At 39.0% G+C, this 24,528-nt stretch overlaps 1 protein-coding gene across 2 annotated transcripts in view; it reads right to left on the bottom strand.

Annotated features, from left to right (window-relative positions):
• Positions 1-24,380, bottom strand: part of LARP4B (La ribonucleoprotein 4B) — a 51,881-nt gene extending 27,501 nt beyond the window's left edge. Inside the window, exons 1-2 of one of the 2 annotated variants that reach the window (XM_010712409.3) lie at positions 24,163-24,380; positions 7,174-7,310 (exon numbers count right to left, since the gene is read on the bottom strand). In XM_010712409.3, coding sequence (XP_010710711.1) covers positions 7,174-7,254 — 81 coding nt within the window. In that variant the 5' untranslated portion in view covers positions 7,255-7,310; positions 24,163-24,380. The remainder of the gene's footprint in view (positions 1-7,173; positions 7,311-24,162) is intronic. The other variant, XM_010712410.3, reaches the window with a different exon arrangement.
• Between the last annotated feature and the right edge of the window lie 148 nt (positions 24,381-24,528).

Raw genomic sequence — 24,528 nt, forward strand, 5'->3', positions numbered from 1 at the left:
AAAAAAAGAATGCAGTCTGCGAATTACAGCCATGGAAGTGGTCTCACAATCACCTATACATCTTGTGAGACTGTGGAAGGATTAATTATACTTAATTTGTCCCCAAAATTTGTATTATTTAACCAAAAAAACTCCAAAGAATTTAAAAGCTAGTTTGACTAAATCATAAGTGCCAGAAGTCAGTCAACACTGTAAATACTGTTTACTGTATGCAAACTGAGTTCCTTCTAGAAGTCAAAAGAACATCTTAATACATTTTCAAATATGAGGACTTCTGCTATTCTAAGTCCCTTCATAAATTAAAATATATATATATATTCTCCTTCAAAAATAAATAGCCATAAAAAAAAATCTAAGACTGCCCAAACTTCTCTGCTCCGAACAGAATGGTTCCTATATTTGCTTTTACATAACCTCACATCCTTTAGACATCCTTTCAAATGCACTCTGTTATCTCCCATCTGGATCCCCCCCTTCAGAGAGACAGAGCACTACCACCACAGCACATCCTACTCCAGTGTTCAAAACATGCTGAAAGCAGGACAAGACAGGCCTGGGAGCACCCCATTTCAAATGTTACCTCAGCAGTACACTGAACCAAGTAATAATTTTCCAAATAATTAAGACCCTATAACAAGCTTAATCAAGATCTACTAGAATTAGAGGCGTAAGTTAGCCTGGTAGCTTTTCTTCATTGTATTCATAGCAGTTTACAAGGGTATTATGCTAGTTAAAGCAGCTGTCTTTCAGATAACTGCAACTAGATCTATTTTAATTTATACTGTAAACTACACTTGCAGGGTAAATGCTGCTTAACACACCTACATCCATGCTCTGATTTTCCACTATCTTTTTTGTTTTTACCTTTTTCACTATAACTTATTTCAGAGTTGCTATCATGGCAAGAGAGGATAGAATCTCTCTAACATATCCTTGTGGTTCTCGTAACAGACATATCATATGCTCTCTTTCAAAAATTCCAGGAATTTTATTTTATTTTTTTAAAACCAGAGATGCCTATGGTCACATTTTCCATACAATCTTTCACTTTCTTCATTCCAGTAGAATAAAACTTACAACTGTAAACACAGTAGTGAATGTAGTTGATGCTTAACGGTAATTAAGCATTAGCTCTTCTTTCGTCATTCATGTCTTGTTGGTAAAACAAAGTTCACATGTTTAATGAAGGAAGCAAAACAGAGTTTCATATTGAAGATTGAGGGAAAAAAAAAAGAGCAACTCTGCACTGAACCACAGTAAGTGAAACAAAAGCTAGGCAGAAAGTGAGAACAACTCTCATTGTCTCAAACTGTTCACAACCTTAAAAACTTGCAGGTAGCACTGCGCAAGTGCGGGCACACTCTTGGAATTCAAATATTTCACTTCATACGGTAAGGACAGTAGTCAAGAACAGCAGAGTTCACATGTTCAGCAACATGAATCATGCTAAACCTGAGGTCAGGTTACTTGACAGGTAATGCTCAACACATAACACCCTCCCCAAACAGGAGTAAGAATCCATAACCATTCTGTTCCCTTCTCTGAACCTTTCAGAAAATATTCAAATATTATTCCAAGTATGTAGAATGCTTTGAAAATAATATGTCCTATTTATTTCCACGGAAACTGCAACAGACATAGAGAGCACAATAGCACTGTTTAACAGAGCAAATTCTCAGCTACAAAGCCCTATTTTTCAACCCAGTCACCACCATTAGCTATGCATTTTCACCAGCAACCAACAAGAGTCTGCATACTCATGAGTCATGCTCATGAAAGCCGGCACCAGTGGAGGTGACCCCCTGCTGAAACACACCACCCATCACCTCACTGTGCTCACATCCACTCTGTGGTCTTCGTAAATGTCCAGCAAACATCAATGAATGTCAACGGATACCGTTTTTTCCACATGGAGGAATTCAATTCCCCACCTTTGCTTCATAGCACTTCCACATCAGACGCCATTCTGTCAGACTGCCCCTCTGCTGCCATCTGTCACACAGCAGCAACATGTAATGGGATACTGGTGGGAAGGTTCAACCTCTACTGCCATTGCACCGAAATCCACCTCTTGACATCATGGACCAACATCGTAAAACAGGCGGCATTACTTTCAGAGCAGCCCTCTCAGTTTCTTATTTGTATGCGTAAGACAAAAAAAGCTGTAACACAGCTGCCCACGTATCCTTTTCTCTCCAGAGGATCTGCTCGCAGAACAAATGAATTAAAGAAAATGATGCTTCTAAAGCACTTACTGTATATTTAAGTGCCATATACAGCAGACTGATACATAAAACCATACTGGTTAACATTCAAGAAAGAACTCTTATTCACCACTAATCCTTTGGCCATTACAAAGATTAAGGAATTGGCTAGGAAATAAATGCATTCCCTCCTCAGCAAGTTTGTTTTGGAACTGCAGAGTAACAAAAAAGGAGAACTATCCTGCCCCCAGGTTATCTAATGTGTGAAACATCAGAAGTACCTACAGATAGATTGTTCTTAAGGATAGGAAGTCTGATGCATCATTGCTGCCATCTGCTGCATTTTTTTTTAATTCTCCCCTGGGACAAAGTTATTCAACATGCTTGTATCCAGCCTGGCTCAGACTCAGAGCTATGCCAAGCCACTTCTCTCTTAAGCATTCCCTGGAACAAAGTACAGGGAGAGGGGGAGGGATTGTTTGTAAGAGGATTTTTTTGAAGAAATGCCACGAGCAAACAATTCAACTGTTTTTAATGTCAGCATTAAGTCACACCAGTACTTGCAAATTCTATAACTATTCAGACAGCTCTTCGTCAAGTGAAGAATTAACACAATATTCCCCTCTGTGATACAGTACAAAGTTTTTGGAGAAAAACTCAGCTCTATGTTCTGGGCAAAGGCCACTTTCCCTGGCCTTAGCAAGCAGTTCTATTATCAACCAATGATAAGAAAATGTGAGCAGCAGTTCAGGCAAAAAGAGGGTTCTTCCAGTTTTCCCATACTTTTCTCCTTATGTGCAAAGGCACGTTCTGTACTTGTTCCTTCTGTTTTACCTAAGAGTTTTGGAGATTATTTCTAATTTTAAACACCTATACTGCATATCTATCAAATCTCATTTCTCAATAATGTTAATTGTAGAATCACCATAAAAAAAAAAAATCATGAGAAATCTAAGCAGAACTTGCCCACAGTACTCTTACACTACATCACCTGCATCACCTGAGGTTGTTTGCTCAACTTGGAAGGCACAGTAAGTCTTAAAAGCCTTCTGGCTAGGCTAAACACCTCCACCTGACTTGAAAAGCACTTCTGCAACTAAAAGATTTAGTGCCCTACCACTTCAGAGCTGGATTCAGCTAGGAAGAAGGGTGGAAACAGAACTGCTCTGAAGCAGCACTTTCACAACTTGAACAATTTGTATTTTTAGTCCTATATTTGACATGCACCTATGCAGAAAGCCAGAAGTCAATGTTTTTGTTAACAGTAGTGTATCTTCAGTCTACATTCATATCTACACATTTCTGCAAACCTTGTCATGGAATAAGGGTTTAAATCTATACATACAGATTCAGAGAATTTAATTTTAAAATACAGTTTAACTGTAAAGTTATAATACCACAGGTTTAAACAGCCATTACAACATTCTAACGTTTTACTAAAAAGTGATAAATGACACTAAGTCACGCAATTGCAATCAGCCCTTAAACAATGATTACCCTACTCTTCAAGGCAATTACCTGACGTCTTGCCTACCACCAGTCACAGAAAAAGAGCAGAGCAATATCACAACAGACATCACAGTGTCACTGCTGCAGGTTTCAGGAAAACAACTGAGCAGAATGTTTAACTTTCCCTTAAGAATATCAAGGTTAAGAGGACTGTTAAGAGTTTAAATATACACATTTTATATATTAAAACAATTAAAAACAGCCTTCGAAATCACCTAAATGTGCAGAGCAAAGCTATTCAGTACTTATTTTCTAAACGTACAACACGACAGAAAAACCTAACACTGGGCAGTTAGTGTTCAAGATGTTGACAATCCTCCATCTCTTGTTTAAAGCAAATTGTCACCTCTTGAATTATTAAATATCACCTACAAGTTTTACAAACTGTTAGTAGTTAACACTTAGTATTACAGTATGTGCCAATTATGTATTGTTAAATGACCTAAGAATTATACACTATACTGAATTTTTGTTCAGCTATTACACATGGCCCTATATTAAACTAGAGAGTAACATCTCCTCAGTTTCCTTTCAATTCTATCAGGCTTTTTCTTGAACGGATTGCAGAATAATTTTTGAATGTTTCCTACAAGCTCTTAAATCTAAGATATCCTTCCATATAAACTCCAAAATAAACATCGTAGGAAGCACAAGGATTGTTTCAAAAGTAATGCCTCCATGTCTATTATGTTGGCCCATGACATCAGAGGCAGATGGTGTTCGTACGGCAGTAGAGGTTGAACCCTCCCATCAATATTCCATTTGTAAGTGTAAGTTAATATTGAAAAGCAGTTTAGGAGGATCCTCAAATTGCCAACTTCTTTCAGTCAACTTACGTGCAAAGCTACCAAAATTCTGCTGTTGAATACTACTGAAATCAAACAAGACTTCAGTTAGAATGTTAGAATGAACCTCATTAGGTTTAGAATCAAACCACATTAGGCATTAAACAGCAGCATACACTGCTTTACAGTCATTTTAAGACTGAAAGTCTTTGAAATCTGCTAGTAAACAAATAACCTCTACATCAGTAACGTAAGCAACCTTGGAAAGTTATTTCTGATTTGTCATAACATCAAAAGTTTAGCTTGAAATCATTAATTACTCACTATCAGTTCAGCATTAATAACAGTAAAAAACACGTTAAGTTTTGGTCCTGCCAAAGAAAATAGACCAAGTGCCTGAAAATTCTCAGTACAAATTCCGCAGCGTACCTCTCTAAGTGCCAGAAAAACCACCTGGACCAAGCATAATGCAATCCTAGTAGAATAGCATAGCCAAAATATCTAGGGGAAGTAATTCAGCAAATTTAAGTAGATTTAAAAAGACTCCTGAAGATATCACCAGATTCCAGGTAGTATGACTTCACACCAAACACACGCTGGAGCAGTGATCACTGAGGACATAAATCCACTCTGAAGAAAAGGATCTGGGGGTTATGGCTAACAGCAAGTTGAATCTAAGTCATCGCTGAGACATGGCAGCCATGAAAGCCAACTATATCCCAGGGTGCAGCAGCCCCAGCGCTGCCAGATGGGTGAGAGGAGGAATTGCTCCGGTCTGACCTAACCTAGACCACTGTGTGCAAGGTTGGGCACAATGTAAGAACATAAAACTATTAGAGCACATCCACAGGAGGACTGTGAAGATGTGGAAGGGTCTAGGGGACAAGAAGTATAAGGAGCAGCAAAAACACCTGGGTTTGGTTGGGAGCAGAGCAGAGCAGGCTGAGGAGTGGCATCATGGCAGCTGTAGTGCCTCACACGGAGCAGAGGGACAGCAGTGAGCTCTGCTCTATGGGGTAGCAACAGGGCCTGAGGGAATGGCATGGAGCTGTGAGGGGAGGGGCAGCTGGGGGTTAGGAAAGTGGTCATGGCCCCATGCTGCCAGAGTTCAAGTGTCTGGACATCGCTCTCAGGTATACGGTTTGAATTCTGGGCGGTCCTTTGCGGAGCCAAGAGTTTCTCTCAATGATCCACGCGTGTCCCTTCAAACACGGACGTTCTATGATAAATCTATTCTTTTATAGAAATACCTAGCACTCTGATCTCAAAGTATAAACAAGAAAGAGCAGTTAACCTGAAGCATGCACTTGCTAAATGTAATTGAATTTATTTCAGAAGCTTTTTTCCTTTCTACTTCTGACTTTCTTGGACAGAGAAAAATGAATGTCTTTAGGATTCTAGTTTGCTGACTTCCTGTACACCGTGAAGTTTTACTCAAAATATAACACCGTACCCAGAAACCTGTAAATGAAATTCTGAAGCACTGGCAAAACATACTTTCCAATGCTTTGGTTTTTTTCTCCTCTTTCTCCAAGTAAATAACAAATAACCGAAATTGAGATTTAGATCTAAATTCACATGTAGCTTTATAAATAATATAGTACTCCAAATTAAAAGAATTAGCATCAAGGTGAAGATTAAACCATCTTTCATATTAATGCACCCATTAAAAGTGCACAAATCTGTTGCAAGCTTTTGAAACAAATCTGCAACAGTCTCTTACTCAGGCTTATAACTGAAGCATGTGGCAAAACAACTGCTTCAGAACTTCAAAGTGCTGCTCAGAACGTTAATTCCAAGAAATAATAATAAAAAAAACTAAATATCAACTTTTATAGCACAAAGGTAGGCTTGACTAATTGCTGTGCAGTAGAAGAGAGGAAATATACACCTGAGAAATGTAAAACAGAGCAGAAGAGATACCAGAATACCAGAAGTTCCTTAGTGTTTGCTGCAAAGTAAGGGTAAGCAGCAAGCATTCTCTAACGCATAGCACAGACTAAGCACTTGCACAACATACACTGAAGGCAGACTCTTAAAGGTGTCTCAATCGGGAACATTACTCTCAATACACAACTACCAAAGTTGAAAAAACAATTTTCTGAGTAAAGCTTATACAGAAATCAAGTATTTAATCTTCTTAAAGACATCTACTGCAACACTTGTAAATACAGTACTATCTGCTGCGTGATCTGCCAAAAGCATCCCAAAACACAACTTACTGGAGCCTGCACAGCAGCACTGAAACAGCACAAATGCCATTTGGCAGAACTGAGAGAGCAAAATCCATGTTACAGAAGGCAATTCCCTATTCTTAAGGGTAACTACCACTCTTAGTTATGATGAACAGATTTCCTACATTTTACTCACATATTTATCTACCCAGAAAGTAACTCAAGAATGGCAATACCACTGCTGTATAAACTAAAAAGACCTGTACTTTAACAAGTGAAAAACTGCTGTAAAACATAGTTCATATCATCCATGGTGCTGAAAAAATGTTAATGCTGCTACCAGGTACGGAGATGTAGCTGCTTTCAATAGCTCTGCTCTAATAATTTATGTTGTCAAATGACTTACAAAACACAAAATCAGATTCAATTCTGGTTAAGACATACTAAAAAAGCTCGTTCATGCTACACTTACATGATGGGAATTACAGTTAGAATACTTACCAGATGAGAACCGTCTTTAACTTCTTGTACTTGCTGCACCTGCGGTTCAGCCACAACTTTAGTGTCCTGATCAGAAGTCATGAGCTGTCTGCTTTTTGGCTGCTCAGAGAGAACTTTACTGGTCACTTTTGTAAGCTGTGGAAATACAAAGACAAAAAGATACCATAAGTGACAGCTGATATTTCTGAGAATTCACAGCCATACCCAATGCACCACAGTGATCCAGCCAAAAAACTCTGACGTAGTCAGTAATGTGTGTGGGGAAAATGTTGTGGCAGAGGACATAAAGCCTGTAGTAGTTGGCAGCCTTTGGAACGCAGATGAGCAACAAGCAGAATATTCACATCACGCTGGGTAGGGAAATTCCAGGAGGAAAAGTTTAATTTCATTCTCACCTTAATTATTCAGACCGGTTTTCAAATCATGCCTTCTTTACACCTCTTGGTACATTTACTTAACTTATGAAGGAGCATTCCAGTCACAAACCAGCCTTTGTCTTCTACAACAACTCTGACAATCGCTTAATCTTCACAAATTGTAGGAAGCGTGTTACAACACTTCTGCTTTATTAACAATGCTCAACAAGTTGTCCTGCTTCATCATCCTAAAATGTTATTTTATTTGATTTGACAAGTGGAGAAATGAATAGAGTTGGATGTCTGAGTGGCTCAGCTTTGAAATTTGAGGCTATTATTTAATAGCGTTACTTTAAAAAAGACTTAGTCATTAAGAAAAAGAAAAGCTTATCTGAATTATGAAGTCTCAAAAAGTAAACATTAGGAGATAAATCAGGGTTATTTTTTAATATTTCTTTTCTATAAGGACTACAAACAAGTTCTAATATGCTTTTTTATTTACATAATCTCCTAGAAATAAAAATTTTGCAATGCACTGAACACAGCAGTACAGTTACACTCCTTAGTCGCATGAACTCCTCTTATGGTACCTGGACTCCTAAAGATAAAAACGTATTCCAGTCAGTGTATGGCTTTATGCCCTCCCAGTGAATCCATGCTACACTATATTTTGCAATGGACAAAAGCAAAGTCCTTCATGCAACAGCTTTAGCGTATCCTAAATTTTTCAAATGAAATTATACTATTTATCCATGCAACAAGCCAAGCATTCACGTTACAGTCATTCTGAAGATGAGTTGTTTTCTCAACGCTGTTAAAGAAAAGCTGACATTCCAGACAGGACTAAACATTCAGCTTAGATTAACAGCTGAACATCATCCCATGCTGCCGATGTAAGAAGTTAACACATCAAAAAACATGTTTTTAAGAGAACAATATGCACATCACTTGAACACTTGAAGTTTTAGTTTGTTCTGTTTGAACATCCTACCACTCGACTTCAATGAGAAGCTGTTCGCATATGGGAGAAATTAAATACACAAGAAAAGCAAAGGAAAAAGAAAAAGAAATCAGGAACTATCCTGCCCCCCACATACACAGTCTAAACAAGAGAAAGTCTGGAATTCATTTGGGATGCTTGTATATTATTAAATAACTAAAAGTCATACAGAGGGTGAAAGCAATTTTTTGAAAGCAAGTATTAAATAGCACAATTCTGTGCTGTTCAAACCCACGCATGGGAAGCTGCATGCACATTAACATTAAAGAAGGTGCCTAAGCCTTTTGCTAAAAGCTCCTGTTAATGTTCTTTAAAGAAATTGGTTTTAGCCTCTTAAAATTTCAGATTTTTTTCCTAAAAAGTAAACAAGACTTACACATTGTGTTCGCTCTACATAATCTACATTGGTGTTTACACTAATTGTGGGCACGTGGGCCACATCCACCAGCTAAACTCTACAGAAACTCTGCTGTGTTTCAGTCAGTAATAACATTATACGCTTTGCATGTCGATCCAGAAATCAGTGTACTTCCTTACATGTCTCTGCATCACCTGATTATCTCATATCCACGTTCCCTTCTAGGCTCAGCACGTTCTGGGTATGTAGCATTAGCACCAATACTTCGTAAATCCATGGAGTGGGGCAGAAAAAAAAGCAAAGGCCATGTGATGCCAACAAAATGAATAAAGTTCCAGTACACATATGCCCTCCAAAACTTTGGCTGAGCAGCCATCAAGCACAAAATTTTCAGCTAAATCATTAATTTTGGCTGAGAGTAGATAAGTTGATAGTCAACTTGACAGATAACAGATGACTGCAATGTTCCCATTACTGGTGGTTTACATGAGAAACTTCAAGTTGCAGTAAGAATAGTGCATCATTCTACTGATCTTCAGAAGTCCTTCAGATGAGCTTACACATGACCCTTATCACAGACCACGTCTGGACTCCAAGTGACTTTGTTTGGATTGCTCTTTCTTACTGCTTAAACATACTTGATGTGGTACACACCACACAAAAACCACTGACCTTGTGAAAAAATACTTTAATAACTATATGGGTTTTGCATTATTGTTAAGTTGCATTTCTATCATCTCCATCAAAACATTTCTTCAAACAAGTGAAATGCTATTATAACTTGTTCAAAGTAGATATTCAACCTGCCTTTTAAGTTCTATCCTTTCAACAGTGACCAGCTATTGCCTTTCTACAGGTGGGTACACAATACTGGAAGATCCTGAATAGGGGAGTTCCCTTTGCAGTTATGTGCATTTAGTATGTCAGGATGCTTAAAGTCCCCAAGATGTCAAGTGCTCTGCTGTAAAATCCCATCCACTGTGCTGTGCTTCAGTCTGACTTCATGCACTGTGCTGGAAAGTTAGTCTCGTTCATGTTTCCGCCACCTGCCAGTCTCCTACAGCATAAAACCTGTGTGACAGCAGGTTTCCATGACTATCATGTCAGAGAATAAAGCATCTGTGGAAAAAAAAAAACAAAAGAAACAGTGTTCTTTCATAGTGGGGGGAAAAATAAAAACCCTAAAATAACTAAGTGGTAAAGGCTATTGACAGGATGTTTTTAGCAAGTTTTTCATTAATACTGATACTACTATAAATATCTTATACACAAAATTATTTACAGAAATGAGATTCAGTATTTGGTAGTGCTAGCAACTACAGATGAGAATTGACAGTTTAGAAGACAGTTTATCCTCTCTTGATGGTAATTTAATAGTCAAAATTGCAAGTTAAATGTGGCATTTTAACACAGCAATAAGCATTTTCATTCCACTGAGCAGTTAATTTGTCCACCACTTTAATAGACTCGCTAGCTGGTAAGCTGTACACTTGCACCAACACACACTGCTGCAGCAAGTGGGAGACCAGCCTGCAGCTCAGCAGACCCTTTGTGACTTAAGGGAGCAATCCCTATGGCGGAGCACTGAGCTACCAGAAGTATTTTTCAAAAACTCAAATTATTAAAGAAACACAAGAAAGAACTGCAGAGGTACACAATTTTGGGTTTTTAAATATTCTTAGTGTATTGGAAGCAGATTCACAAAAAAAAAGGCCTCTTATTTCCGGCTTGCCATTTGATCACCTCAGAATAATTAGTCAACTTGAACAACTTTGCGTACACTATGTCAAAAACAAAGTTCCTCTTAAGGCACACACACACACACACCTACTTCCAGCTCCTGGTCCTAGAGAAGCTGAATAGATTTTACTGCAGCTTATAAAAGCAGTTTGAATGTGGATTCCAAGTTGGCAAGACACTTAACCTCCAAAGATTAAGACAAGTGAAAACATGTTTGTGGTTTTTTTAATTGGGGGAAAAAAAAAAATTCAGCCATGAAGCCCTTATTATTCCTCAAACTGTCACGCTACTCAGTCTGCTATATGGCTAATTGCATCAGGAAGGGCAAAGCGTGTATTAATGCAGGTGATTTTTCATTTGAACAAAGATGATAGGCACAGTAACTCTTTACAGCTCCACACACTGAATCTGTCCCTGTGTGCACCTGGCCAGCAGTGCTACATCTGAGCAGCTACGAAAGGGAGGGGACTGATGAGCAGCGGTAGCACACATTCCAGATTTTGTGGAACTGGTTTCCCTCAAACATCTACAATCATCTTCACAAACAAAAAGAACTTTTGAAAAGCCATCAACTTGCTTCTTTATGGACAAAATTGAGTGCACCTTGCTATAAGGATCCTATCATATCTGAAGATGGTCCATGGGATGCACACACAGGCACAGAACCACAGGACCATTCGTGTATGGGTGCCTCAGTAACTGCAGCTGGGATTGTTCTCATCCAAATGGCAACGTGTGTCATTATGATGCCAACATCAGGCTAACCTTTACACTGCACATTAGTTCAGCTTCTGGTACCCTGTAGCACTGGCAGAGTTAATGTTCAACTACATGAAGATATTTATAGGCACACAGCGCATCCACATACACCACAACCTTGGGAACATCTCAGAAGACATCTACTCAGCTGCTACAGAGCCAGTGAAAATTGCTACAGCATCTCTTTGAATCCCCCCAGACTCCCATAAGTGCACTCCCAATCCCCTCACACCTCTGCTTTCTGTAGAAGTAGTCTATTTTATTTAAACTCATATTCTAAGCATGCTTCTACATAGTTTTGCTGCCCACAGTTACAAAGGTATGAGTAGCAGCATGCATTCTCTCCATCAAGCCAGCCAGATAGATCTGTTATTTAAAAACATGCAAAACTCACAGTAATGCTCTAGGGCTGAGATCTTGCCTGCCAACTTTCAGCCCAGTGTAATCAGCCCTTAAAAAGCGATTTACAAATGCAAGTGCTGACAACCAACATTCACATTGCAAACAGCAACACCACAAAACAAAAAAGCTCACTAGGATAAAAGATCTTTTCACTGCTCTTCCAGCAAGCAAAAACAAAAATAGATTTTAGTTTGGCGTTGCGGACAACTCTTCCTCTCAAATATTTTAGAAACTTTAAACAGAGGTTAAGATAAACTCCTCACGAGGCTAATGCAGAAACACTTCCAGCAACATGAGGAAGCCTCAGCAATTTTCAAAACAGAGGTGCTCTTCTCAGCATAAGCTTCACAACAAACTTTGTTGTAGCCAGAAGCCTTCTTCCTGCTGCCAGGGCTCGCATACTTTTCTCACCATCTCTCACACTCCTGTAGCACCTGTGAGGACTGTGAGAAGCAAGCAGAAGTGCTGCTGACTTCAGCCTTGAAAAGAGTTCCAGCACCTGCCAAACCTAACACATAGCTGATTTACTGCTGTAAGAAACATTCTAAGTCTACTGATAACTAAGGTAGATACATAAACTATGGACTCTATTGTAAGCTTGAAAGCAGAAGCCAGGTATTTAATGGAGAACGGAAACACTAATCTCACCTTCCTAATATGCCATAAAACAGCCTCATACTTCCATGACCTAAGAGATTGAGAAACAGCATTTAGTTTTAACAGATGACTTAAGACTTAGCTGATTACTGATGATGAAAAATAACATCCCCTTGTAGAAGCATGTTATTAATTTAATGTATTAGCTCCCATTTTAAAAAACCCAAACTTTTCTTAGTTTCACAAGCACTTTGAACACCCAAAGTTACACATAATGTGGTAAGAGTTAATGACATTCCAGCTGCTACCATGTACAGGGTAGTAATGTTGATAAAACACCAAGAAAAGTTAGCAAATTTTGGCTTAGAGGCTGCAGGCTTCGCTTCACATTAAGAAGTATTAAAAATTGGAGCTTGCAAATTTGTACTCATTTTAGAAGGCTTTCCAAGAAAGATTTCAACTCTGCTAATGTCAGAGTTGCACCACCATCCCACTGCATGGGACAAATGATACCACTCTGCAGATTAAGTAGCCACACAAAGCATCATCATTCTGATGGTCCTCACAAAAATCCCAGGATAGGACTCTATGCAGATTTCAGATTCCCACCTTTTCTTTCAAAACAGGAAATCTTTTCACACATCATCAGATGCAACAAGTGATGTTTCAGGAGACAGTATTATTTAAAAGAAAATATACTATTAAGTGGTTACATTACTAAAGCAGACAAAATATCAATTAAAAAAAAAATCCAACAACACAAAGGAGCACATCCGTTGGTGGCAGTTTGTGCAATCATCATCCTGACTACGTAAGATGCAAACCCTGTATTACACAACTGCAATTAAAAAGCTGACGTGACATAAATAGTCACAGCATGTGTCTACAGAAGTTCAATATTGAATACACTACTATTTTAAAAATCAGCACAGGGCTCTCGATTTGTTTAACTGCTAATTAACTGAACAGCAGGGGGAAAGTTGAAAGTTTCACCTCTGGAGCCTCGTTTGACCACATGCCCAGACATTATCAAAGTCTGCCGGATGAAGGCTTCAGAACACGCATACATCCAGTGCAAGTGCCAACATGACTACTGGAAGGTGCTGAGTTTCTTCATTTTTTCCTTCCTGCCAAGAAAATGGCTTATGCCCCAGCACTCCCCAAGAAGAACCCAAAACAGTGCAGAAATGTGGGCTTTGCAGAGGATCGCATACAGCCCCGCAGCAGGAAAACCCACAACAGGATAGCTGATACATGCAAAGCATTTTAAGGACACATTCTTAGCAAGAACAGAGCTCCAGACAGACCATCTAAAATTTAAGGCTGCATTTGGTGAACATTCTGCAACAGAAAGCAACTGCTCTGAGGAGTTTAGAGATGTTTTCCTCTGCTTCACAAGTTGTTTTAGAAAACAAAAACCTTCTGTTCTTTATGTAGCTGATAGCTTCCAAAACTATCCTGCAATTCCATTATCTGTTTAAATGTAATCTCTCCTCAAAGGATGACTGAAATTTCAAGAAAAACAGCTAACTTTGCTATGCAAAGGAAACACTAGATTTATCGAGCATTTCTGCACTAGGCTTCAGAAGTGATTTACAATCTCATCCTGTACTACGCTTTCTGATCCTAACTTGAACACAAACACAGAAACTGCACACTAGATCTGATTACTCTGCAAGTAATATAGAAATTCAGATCGTTAGCAGTAATTAGTTGCCCAAGAGACACAATGCAATGTTACTCAACAAAGGTGATAAAATGCCAAAGAAACCTGATATCATTAAGTAAGTGTTCTATACAGAGGTATATGAAAATGTCTCTCAGTCAATAGCGAGAATAGAGGGATGTGCATGAATGTTCAGCCTTGTTAACTCATCTAATACAAAACATTAAGAAAAAAGATTCTGACAGTACACACAAGATGAAGAGATAACCCTCACCAAACAATTCTGCTATTTAAATCTAGTCTTTTATTCTCTGTTTATTAAATATATTAAATAATATATTATTTATAATAAATATATTAAATGCACACACTTTAAAGGAAATCCCTTTATTGAAGGGGATCCTAATTTCTGCAATCCTCTGGCACACCAAGAAGACAAGTTTTACATGAAGGTGCTACTGTCTTGCGTACACCTGAATAAGAGTCAAAGAACAGAACACACAGAACAGCCTATGGAACACGTCCTCCTCAGAAATGCAATGCATCACTTCTTTCATAGAATACAATCTAAGAAACCTTGTCTTTTTAGAGCACTATGAGTGCCCACTAAATCAGGAATAATCCACTGGGAAGAAGTTTTTGTGCCTGTAAGGGTACTTGTGCCCTAAAGAGAAGTAACACTGTGTCACGAGCAATTTTAAGCTTGCTTACAGCTTGTTCTCAATTTTCACATCTGAAGCAGCACTTTCCTGACTGCAGACTGAAGCACACAACATTATAAAATCCAGAGTATTAATTAACTGGAGTTGCTCCACGTAGCACATCCATCACCAAGCCACAAGCTTGCTCTCTTCACTTTAAGTGGACTTACAGCACACACCCTGCAGGTTATCCATACAGTTGCACGTTTTATTTCTAATGTAACTACTGCATGTCTGGTAAGATTTCTTTTTAAATCAGATTTCAAGTACCAAACTTAATTAAAATAAACTCTACACTCTTCCTACTGTGCATTATCTCATCAATCCCTCAACTGACAAGGTTAAACTTGTTAGTAGCTCAGTCAAACCACAATAATTTTGAAAGGTGAAATGTTACCTTTACAGAAAGGATCTCTGATCACAAAGCTCCATGAGCCCGTTCTCCCGTAAAGCTGGTACTTCTTATCTCGGGAATGCTTTCAACTAAAGAATTCCAAGTACTACACTCATTACCAAGGCCTACCAAAAGCCTGCATTTCATCCTCAGGAAAGAGATCAGAAATTTGCCACTCCAGCAAGTTACGTTAAGTAACTCAAAATACAATTTTCCAATAAAATAGTCACTAACTTTGGTCAGCTTTTGACCTCCACCTCACCTCCCAACACTTCTCTTTTTCTTCCCCCTCCCCCAGGAGAAGAAAAAAAAGCAAGAAAAGAGCAATATACAAGAAACAGCTGCAGAATTCTGACAAAAGGAATCCTAGCAGAATGCCTGTGCTGAAGAATAGTGAAAGAACAGATCAATACAAACCACTGCTCCTTTGGTTTGGGACAAAAAAAAAAAAAAAAAAAGGAAGAGAAAACCATCCAAGCCTTAACACAGGTCGACTATTCCAAGCACCTGCAGCAGGACAAGCCTGGAGCTTCAGACTCCTCATTCCCCACAACATTCCATACCTGATTCTGCTTCCAAAGTCTATAAAGCCAGAAGTGTTAAATGAGAAGGAAAACTAAATTTTCACATAATTCTCTAAGAGCAGCCAGTCAAAATAGTGTCCAAGTATTAAAAAAAAAAAAAAAGAAATTAATAGCTGACATGGATTAAAAGAAGCTGTAGAGCAAGATGGAAGCTCCCTCCATCCACAATATTTTTAAATATATATGGAACTACAGAGAGGAGAAGCCCACTAATGAGGCCTTCATCAAAGCACAGACATCATATATTATCCTAACGCACTACTCATTCATTTCTCGGGATGCTCCCACCCATTCAGTTACGTACAACTGAGCTATGAAGCAACAGCCTATCTTGTGCAGTGTCCAGTGTGCTGGGATCCTGATCTGCAAATGTAAGTCAAACCTGAGGTCATGCAAATAAAATGTGTTGGTATGTTTAATATAGAAACTTCACTGCTGAAGTTGTTTACTTGCTACACAAATATTAACTGTAGATGCTTTGGTGTGATCTTCCATAGGCTAACTGCATTCTTCTCTGAAAGACAGAGCTTCTCAACTTTACAGACGTCTATACTTACAAATTCCAGGCTTTAATGCAGCACTAATATTTTTAATATCAAATACTGTGCACTGATATAGAAATCTTTTTATTTTTCATTTAATGCAGACATTAGGAAAGCATCACAAAAATACATTTCTGAAGTTTAGCACCATCAAACAGAAATCCTTATCTAATTAATCACCAACCATCATCATCCACGCTGCCCGTCTGCACTGAGGTCACACAAATCAGCAATTGCACAACACCTCTGTACATGAGGAAAGCAGAAGACCAGCACAACTGACTGGGAGCAGTAAACTGAACTGGAAACAAAACTGACGCTTCCCCTGGAGCGGACAGGGCAGAAGCTGCTATCTGCTAGTGCCTATGGATTTCATAAAACACGTTATTTTCATTTCTGTACTATTTTTAAATAAGCATATTCAGAACACCAGATGGTGACTTGAACTCCAATCTATTTAAAATAAGATCAACTTTACAAAAACTTCCAAATATCTTCAACCTATGTTAGTCCTTCCCATAGCCAACGCTTCAATGAAGAGATTAACACAACTACCAGAAAAGCCATGTGAAAGCTTCTCAGATATTTCTCCTATAACCTACACTTCCCCGTTCTGCCATATTATTTCCAGCTAGTGAGCTTACTCTGTCACTCCAGATACCATGTCTGACTCTCTTATCTTCTCTCATGTACAGATGAAAAATTACTATGCAAGGATACTATCGTGCATAATTATATGCTTCCTTGCTAATCTTCCCTCCCAGCATATCTGGCTTGCTCTCATTTACTGGAGGGTTGTTTCTTCCTTTAAAGTATCTGCTGAAAGGAAGTTGGAAAGATTAATCTTCCTATTCCACAACTGAAGGAAGCAACACTTAGCTATGCTACAAGTTCATACACAGTGGTAAAGTTCACAGAAACTGTTGCACTTTCACTGTGACAGGCAATTTTCATTCTGGCATTGAAATTGAACCTGGAATAGAGTGAAAATTGGAAAAGCTACCGAACTTTGCTGGCTAATGAACTCCCCAGCAACTCCGGATGGCAGTCTCACCATAAACAGACCTGTGGTTTTATGAATTGCATCTATTTCCTAAAACAAGTGAAAGCTGTACAGTATCTTAACAGCAGAGTCAAATTTCTAAAGCTAAGGTGCAGCAACTGATGTGCTGTTCGGCCTGTTCTAGCTCTTCAAAGAAACTAAGTCTTCAGGAGATGACACATGACAGAGTACCAACTGCTTCAGCTCTTGCTTAGAGGAAGCAAGTTAAAGGTTGTGCATGAAGAATGTCAGTTTAGCAATGCTGGGAACAATGAACTTCCTTGTTTCAATTACTGGATGTTCCTCCTCCTTATTTACCAATACGATCTTTTAGTTTTCCGCATACTTCTTTTCACTGCTAAGCAAAAAGTGGCCAATATCATGCAATGCTACAAATCTGTTAGCGACTCCAAGCAGTACAGTTCTCAAAGGCAAAGGAAGTAACTACTCCTTTCAGATCTGCCAGGCAAAATTTTACAAACAGCATCTTCTTCAGAAAACCTGGAAGTTGAGAGGAAAAGATGCAGTTTGTCATTATGAACATCCGAAAACATCACTTGAAGCTCTAAGGTCAGCTCTTAGGGTAGTTCCAAAGGTGAAGCTAGAAGTCTGACGTCCTTTTATAAGTCTTAAAAGGCTTATCTTAGAACAAACATATTGCTATTATTTAGATTTCATGTTTCAAGTCTGCAATCAGCACTGTGCTTAAGAAACTGGAAGTCAGACAGTGTATTAAGAGCTTCTGGGACACTTAAAGAGTAATTCAAAGCACAAACAAGCTTTGAAGCTACGTTCAAATTCTTTAACATCATATTTTTGAAACATACAATGCATGCCTAATTCAGGGAAGCTGAGATCCGAAACCAAGGAGCTCAGATGCAAATACATATACATCTAGAACTCCAGAGAAGAGCTGATGCATACCACCAGAACAGCTGTTTCGGTGCTGTTACAATACATTGTCGGCCAAAAAAGGTCTTAGAAACCATGACAGAAAGGGAACTACTCCTACCTGAAGTCCAGGAAGGTGTATGTGGAGCCAGATAAGGCATGGATGATTACAGTAAAAAAAAAAAAAAAAAAGTGCGATAACAAGTTTTCTTCCGAAAGGAATGTATAGAATAATCATTGAGTATGCAAAGGTTATTTTAATAAACAATTCTGCAAAACTTACAAGCTAGGATGTACATCCCGCAAGCTTTGAGTTTGCTTCAGATGACTTGGAAGGCATTCATTTACATAAAATGTGTTGGTTTAAGTTTTGAAACATGTTCAAGACCAAAGCTAAAGTGAAATTAAACTACTTACAGAAGAAGCATCACTTAGCTTTAAGACTCTATAAGAGGAAGTCAATGTTTTTGCCAATGATTATTTCATTCAGTTTTTTGCCAAAAATAGAGTTTAACCCAAATAATCCAGTAATTTTCACATTACTTCTTTTGAAAGAAGTTACCATCATCCAATACAAGTTGAACTGACTTTTGCTTACTTTTGGACCACTGTACTAAAATCTGTCACCTTCTGGGTGCACATTTGTTCAAAGTTGTAGCACCCCACCTTGTCAGAGTATCACTGTAATCAAAACTACAGGTAATTCAGGTTTTGACTCACTGTTAAAGGATACTGTTCCAGTACTGGAGCTCGGATTTAGGCACAGTAATCCTTCCTTGCAAGTCAAAATAACAGAGAACAGACCCTCCTATAAATTCCACTGATACCTTGAATCCAAACAGTTAAAACACACAATGTTAATTAATATGATTATACTTGTAACAAAATGCTTAATAAACTAAACGGCAACAGGCTCATAAAAATAAGATTCCCCCAGCCGAAGCCTTTCAGACAGGTATTGAAATAATTGGACAATAAGCTTTAAACAGGAACAGGAATACAGACCTATGATCCTGGAGACACTCCAACAGAGGCAGTGATATTTGGCTCAAATTGTTTGCCTTGCTGCTTTAAACAGCAGCATGTTGATCATTCTCTGTCACTATCCATCGGGCAGCAACAACACTGAATGGGAATGAAGCTCAGAGATAAGTCTGCAAATTCTGACGTACAGGCAGCAACTTGCTAAGCTTTGATACTCGGTGCTTGAAGTAGCTGTGCTCTGATGCACTACTCAGTTTTGCTGTTTTCTAATTCCTAGAGCACAAGTCAGAAACCAGCCGAATACTTCAGAACATTTTAGCATAAACCTCCAGCGTCAGGCTGTGAAAAAGCAAGCCACTTTGGACATTGTCCTGTTGATTCATCAGTCCCTTATTTGAACAACAGTCAGAGCAAGCTTCTGTTGTGGAGCAACCTGTAGCAGCATCACAACCTGTAAAACTACGCTTATGCATACCAACACTGACAGCAAACAAACCCATAAAGCCAGCAACAGACTTCACTGGCAGGTTTCTCAAGCACTTTGCTATGTTTCTGACAAGCGAGCTGTACAGAAAGGTTAAATATTTTTCCCTCGATACAGCTGCTATTTAGGTAAAGTTTCATTTCTTGAGACTCCTCACTGACATCCTACAATAATAAAATACTTGAAAATAGATGCAGAAGGTTCGATCTGCAGAGAAATATCTTTCATGGAATAACAGAAGTCTGCAATTTCGTCATGTGAGCTTGTAACATCATTACCAGGACAGATGGAATCTGTCTCACAAATGTCCTCAATAAAGTATTAATACTTCTCCACTGTCACTTATTTCCAGAGTCTAGCAGGGCAAAACCAGTATGAAATTGAGGGAGAATTAATTAAGCAAAGAGAAAGTACCTTGTGTAAGAGAACGTGAAAAAACTTTACATATATAACAATTCGGTATTTCAACTGACTTGCAAGAAGCCCATCACAAGTTGAGAAGTAAGTTTTAGATGGAAAGCTATGTTCTACAACTGTGCTCAAAACACAGTACGATCCTGAAGAAGTTCCACATGAATTACTGACAGCATCCGAAGGACCCACTTCTTAAGTCTTTACTCTGCCATCAGTATATGTGCAGTTAAACAGTGTAAGCAGTAAGGACTTCCAAGAAGTCTCTGAGAGACAAAGCATTTCTAAGTCTAACACCATAAGCTGCCACGGCAGATATATGCAGACATCCGTGTATCTGTCTCCATGTACGTCCACCCATCACCAAAAGTTGTGCTTAAGGTATAGCAGCTGTACATACGTATACTGAATTTGAGATGGCTGTGATACAAAGGCAATCCTGAACAAACCTTCTCTGCAGGATATACTTTTGGGGACACCAGCTCCTTACATGCCAATAGCCTTATGCGGACAACAGAGCTGCTGGAAGCACAGAGGCGGCAGCAATCCTTTCAGCTTATGAACGAATGATTCCTTTTGTATTACATCATTCAGCTACCCATTAAGGAGCTGGACTGACAGGATCCAGAATACGCGCAGCCCAGCCCTCCACGGCAAATGAGTGTTAGAAAAGATTAAGGCTCAAAGAAATTGGTGATTCATCAGGGCGTCAAAACAGCATTTCCCCAATTCTCTGCAATGTTCTAGGCTAAATAGCTGGCCGCATACTGGTAACTCCGTCAGACTTCCTATTTTGGAGTTAATTGCTGTTCCTGAAACACATAGCCAGACACAAAATACCTGCAGCAGCACACATCACAGAACGCCGTCACGGCTATCCTAATCACAAAATTATGCCGTGTTACAGTCACGCCTAATTTAAGTACCTCTGTTCTCTGCAGCTATTACTCTGTGGCACCTGCTTCCTAATGAGGGGAAGCCACTCTCCCCTTGGAAAGGGCACGGAGCAGCAACACAGACAGCAAACAAACATGAAAGACTAATGAAAAAAAAAAACCAGATGATCTATTCTGGGCTCCAACACTTCACGAAAACTTCAGATACGTGAGCTGTGAACCAACTGACAGAATGTTTCTCTCTTACAGTTCTTTGAAAGTTAGCTAAACGTAAATGAATGGGTGGTACAAACAAAATAAAAATCAACTTCTAGTCTCCCATTTCTACAAACTTGTTCAAAATTACTGTTCTAAGATAATTGGCATTGTCAGACAAAACCTCAGAAATACATGCTGTTGTAACAGAAACGGGTCTTCAATTATCCAGTTTGTACAGCATCAAATTACTTTTATTGACCTGCTGAAATATCACTATTGCTAGTTTCATATTCAGATAAAGTGCTTCATAAGCTCAGTATTTTCACGTTCTACTGTTAGGACTTACTGGCTTGCCTCAAATTTAGCACAAAAAAAGCTAAACTCTTTGGAGAATGCTTTGGAGAAGTCAGCCTTCACATTTCCAATGGGCTTCTTTGAAAGAGCGGATTGCGTGTGCTTGCGCTTCAATTTCTTTCTCAAGAATATCACATAAAACAAGTACTATTTTAAACCTGGAGTTTTAGATAATCTTCCACTCACTAATTTGATGACTGGGTTTACCTTGTGAGAAGCCATCCAGCTGGCTAGCTCTTTAACCACTCCAGTTCATATAAAACAGATATATGTCATAAAACATATTAGATTCAGCACACGTACGCTTTGCTTAGGGAACACAATTGCTTAAATCCCTTTCCTGAGCCTTTTACTACAATAGCAGCTTTTAATCATCTTCTACACTGCTCTCCACACACTATTTCCTCTTACAAAACTGCAGGGGGAGGGGTTAATTTTCTTCCTTACAACGTTCAATTTTGTAACATCCTTCCTTTCCACTCGCACCTGTGTTCCCATTCTGAATGCAAACTACAGGACAGTTTTAAGGCTCATGTCAGTTTAATACTAACAGTTACATGCATGAATAAATGCAGTCATTTCTAAGAATTACATAGATCTGCTGTCTAAAGACATCAACTACATGGAAATGCTTAAAGAAACAAAAGATTATATAGATCACATTTTTAACAGAATGAGTATCTTACATTATAAAACAGCTCCTCGTATGCACATGTACACACACAAAAAAACTGTGCTTCCCAAAGTCTGCTATTCCTCAGGCTTGAAACTGTGCTTCCTTGCTTTCTTCACACAGCCTTTTCTGCCCTTTTCTGAACAGGGACAGCCTTCTTGACACCACATTTCCTAGATACTTTTACAGCCACCTCTGCATCTTCTTCCAGAGATCTCTGAGAGAAGGATGCTGTTCTTCAAAATCAATCAGGCTGCAACCCTTGAATAAATTCACTCCTTCCAACACAAATTTCCAACACAAAAACATGAATCAAATGCTCCATGCACTCACTTGTATCATTCAGCTGTTATTTTTACAAATCTGATAAATGTGTGTTCAGGAATCGCAGAATTAAACATTTTAAGCACTGAAGAGACAGAAAACAACCTGGTTTAAAAACATATATAAACTCCTGAAAGTTCTACACCCCATTACTTTGTTCTTTACAACTCCTTTATTACTACCTGTCTTTCTTACTTCAGATTTGTCACGCACCAAGGTGAGAAATATCTCTTCTGCATCTAAAGGTGCATTTTGGTAGGCAATGTACTAAGTATTTAAGGAAGCTCATATGGCTGTGCCAATTAAGCTCACTACTAACGTAAAAGAATACCTCTGCCAGATATGTTACTTAAGAAATACAGCAGCGTATCTCCCCAGCACACGTAGATTACACAAAGGTAAGCTGTTATTTATTTCGCACTTCAATAAAATAAACAAAGTAGTTAATTTCACTTGAAGCTAGACATCAAAGTTGGAGATTGTCTATATCACTTACTTCATATCTCAAAAGAAATTAAAAAGAAATCAAAATCCCAAAGTCCCCACCAACTTGCTCTGCACTGAACTAGATTTGAGTTCCAGCCACATATCTAAATGTACATATTAAATACAAATCACCCATGCCTTTCTACATGTATATTTGTATTAAAGCAAGCCATAAAAAGCAACCAACACAGAACACACTTGGGCTGATCTCTGTTCCTTTAAAGCATACGTGTGTAAACACACACACACACAAAAAGAATTACAGGGGAAAAAATAAATCTATTCCTGAACATTATTTACAAGTAAGGACCCAATTTAATACCAAGAAAATTTGTAATCACTTGTCTGGGAATATCCTACAGATCAAATGTTTCCTAAAACTCATTTATACAAACTTTATATTTCAGTGGCAACAAGGAATATTACTCCTTCTCCAGATATGAGACCAATTAAACACAACACTGATTTTGGCTATTTGTATAAACTGCGTACCCATAAAAAGTGGCAACTCACCTAGCAGAATAAAATTTCCTGTAGACGTTACGTATAAAAAAGCACTCTATTTCTGTATTCGCCACATCAGGCCATACCTTAGTTTTCTTTTGCTGTTCCCTGCCCACAACATATAATATCCAATAGAAAACATCAATGTCATTTTAATCGCCAGAGCGAATAAGCTGATTAGTTCCATATCTTAAGAATTAACTAGAAGAACAGCTTCCAAGTCAGCAGGAAACAAGTGAAAGTTCAACTGATAAAAAGTTCCAGATCCAAATCAAAATCCTGGAGTTGTGAAATCCTGACAAGTTAGGAAAAAGAACAAAACACACTTTGACCTTTTAAAAGTTATCCAATCCTTTCAAACCAGATAAGATCTACATAAAAATTAAACCACATGAAGGTTAATGCGTTGCAGCAGTGATCCTGAGGCACAGCTGTAAGAACTTCGTTGAAGATTCAGATGCGGACACCAAAACCAGGCCAGAGCCAGACACAAGGCTGGAAAACAGAACTGCTACAATTTCACCCCAACTGTGACTCAAGTGTAAATGGTGGTTTGGAAACCAACTATTTCTGTGGCCATAGGCAAGCCTTAACCACTTCGCTTCAATTCCATTACCTGCAGAATATAAATAATTATACTTATCTGCCACAGAGGAATCTCGTACAACATCATTTGGCAAGCACGCATCTGTTTAAACCATGGGCAAAGCTACGTAGTAATTTCGAGCATCTGCACAAACTGAAACCGAGAGTGAAAACAACTCAGCGGCAGCGGCCAGCGAAGGCCCAACAACAACAGAATCCCAGGTGCAAAACACGCTCCGTGTGGCGGCTCCTCCTGCGCTCCGTAACCCGCACGGCTCCGGCGCAGCCCCTTCACCTCTTCGGGGCGCAGCTCCCAGCGAGGGCCTGGCACCGCCCGTGCCCGCCTCGCTCCAGCCGCGCTCCTCGGGAAGGGGTCACGGCCGCGTCGCGGTGCCTTCGGCCTGCCCTCCCGCGGCTCCCCGCC

The sequence above is a fragment of the Meleagris gallopavo genome, chromosome 6 (assembly GCF_000146605.3).
Source record: "Meleagris gallopavo isolate NT-WF06-2002-E0010 breed Aviagen turkey brand Nicholas breeding stock chromosome 6, Turkey_5.1, whole genome shotgun sequence".
In the NCBI taxonomy this organism is placed as follows: Eukaryota; Metazoa; Chordata; class Aves; order Galliformes; family Phasianidae; genus Meleagris; species Meleagris gallopavo.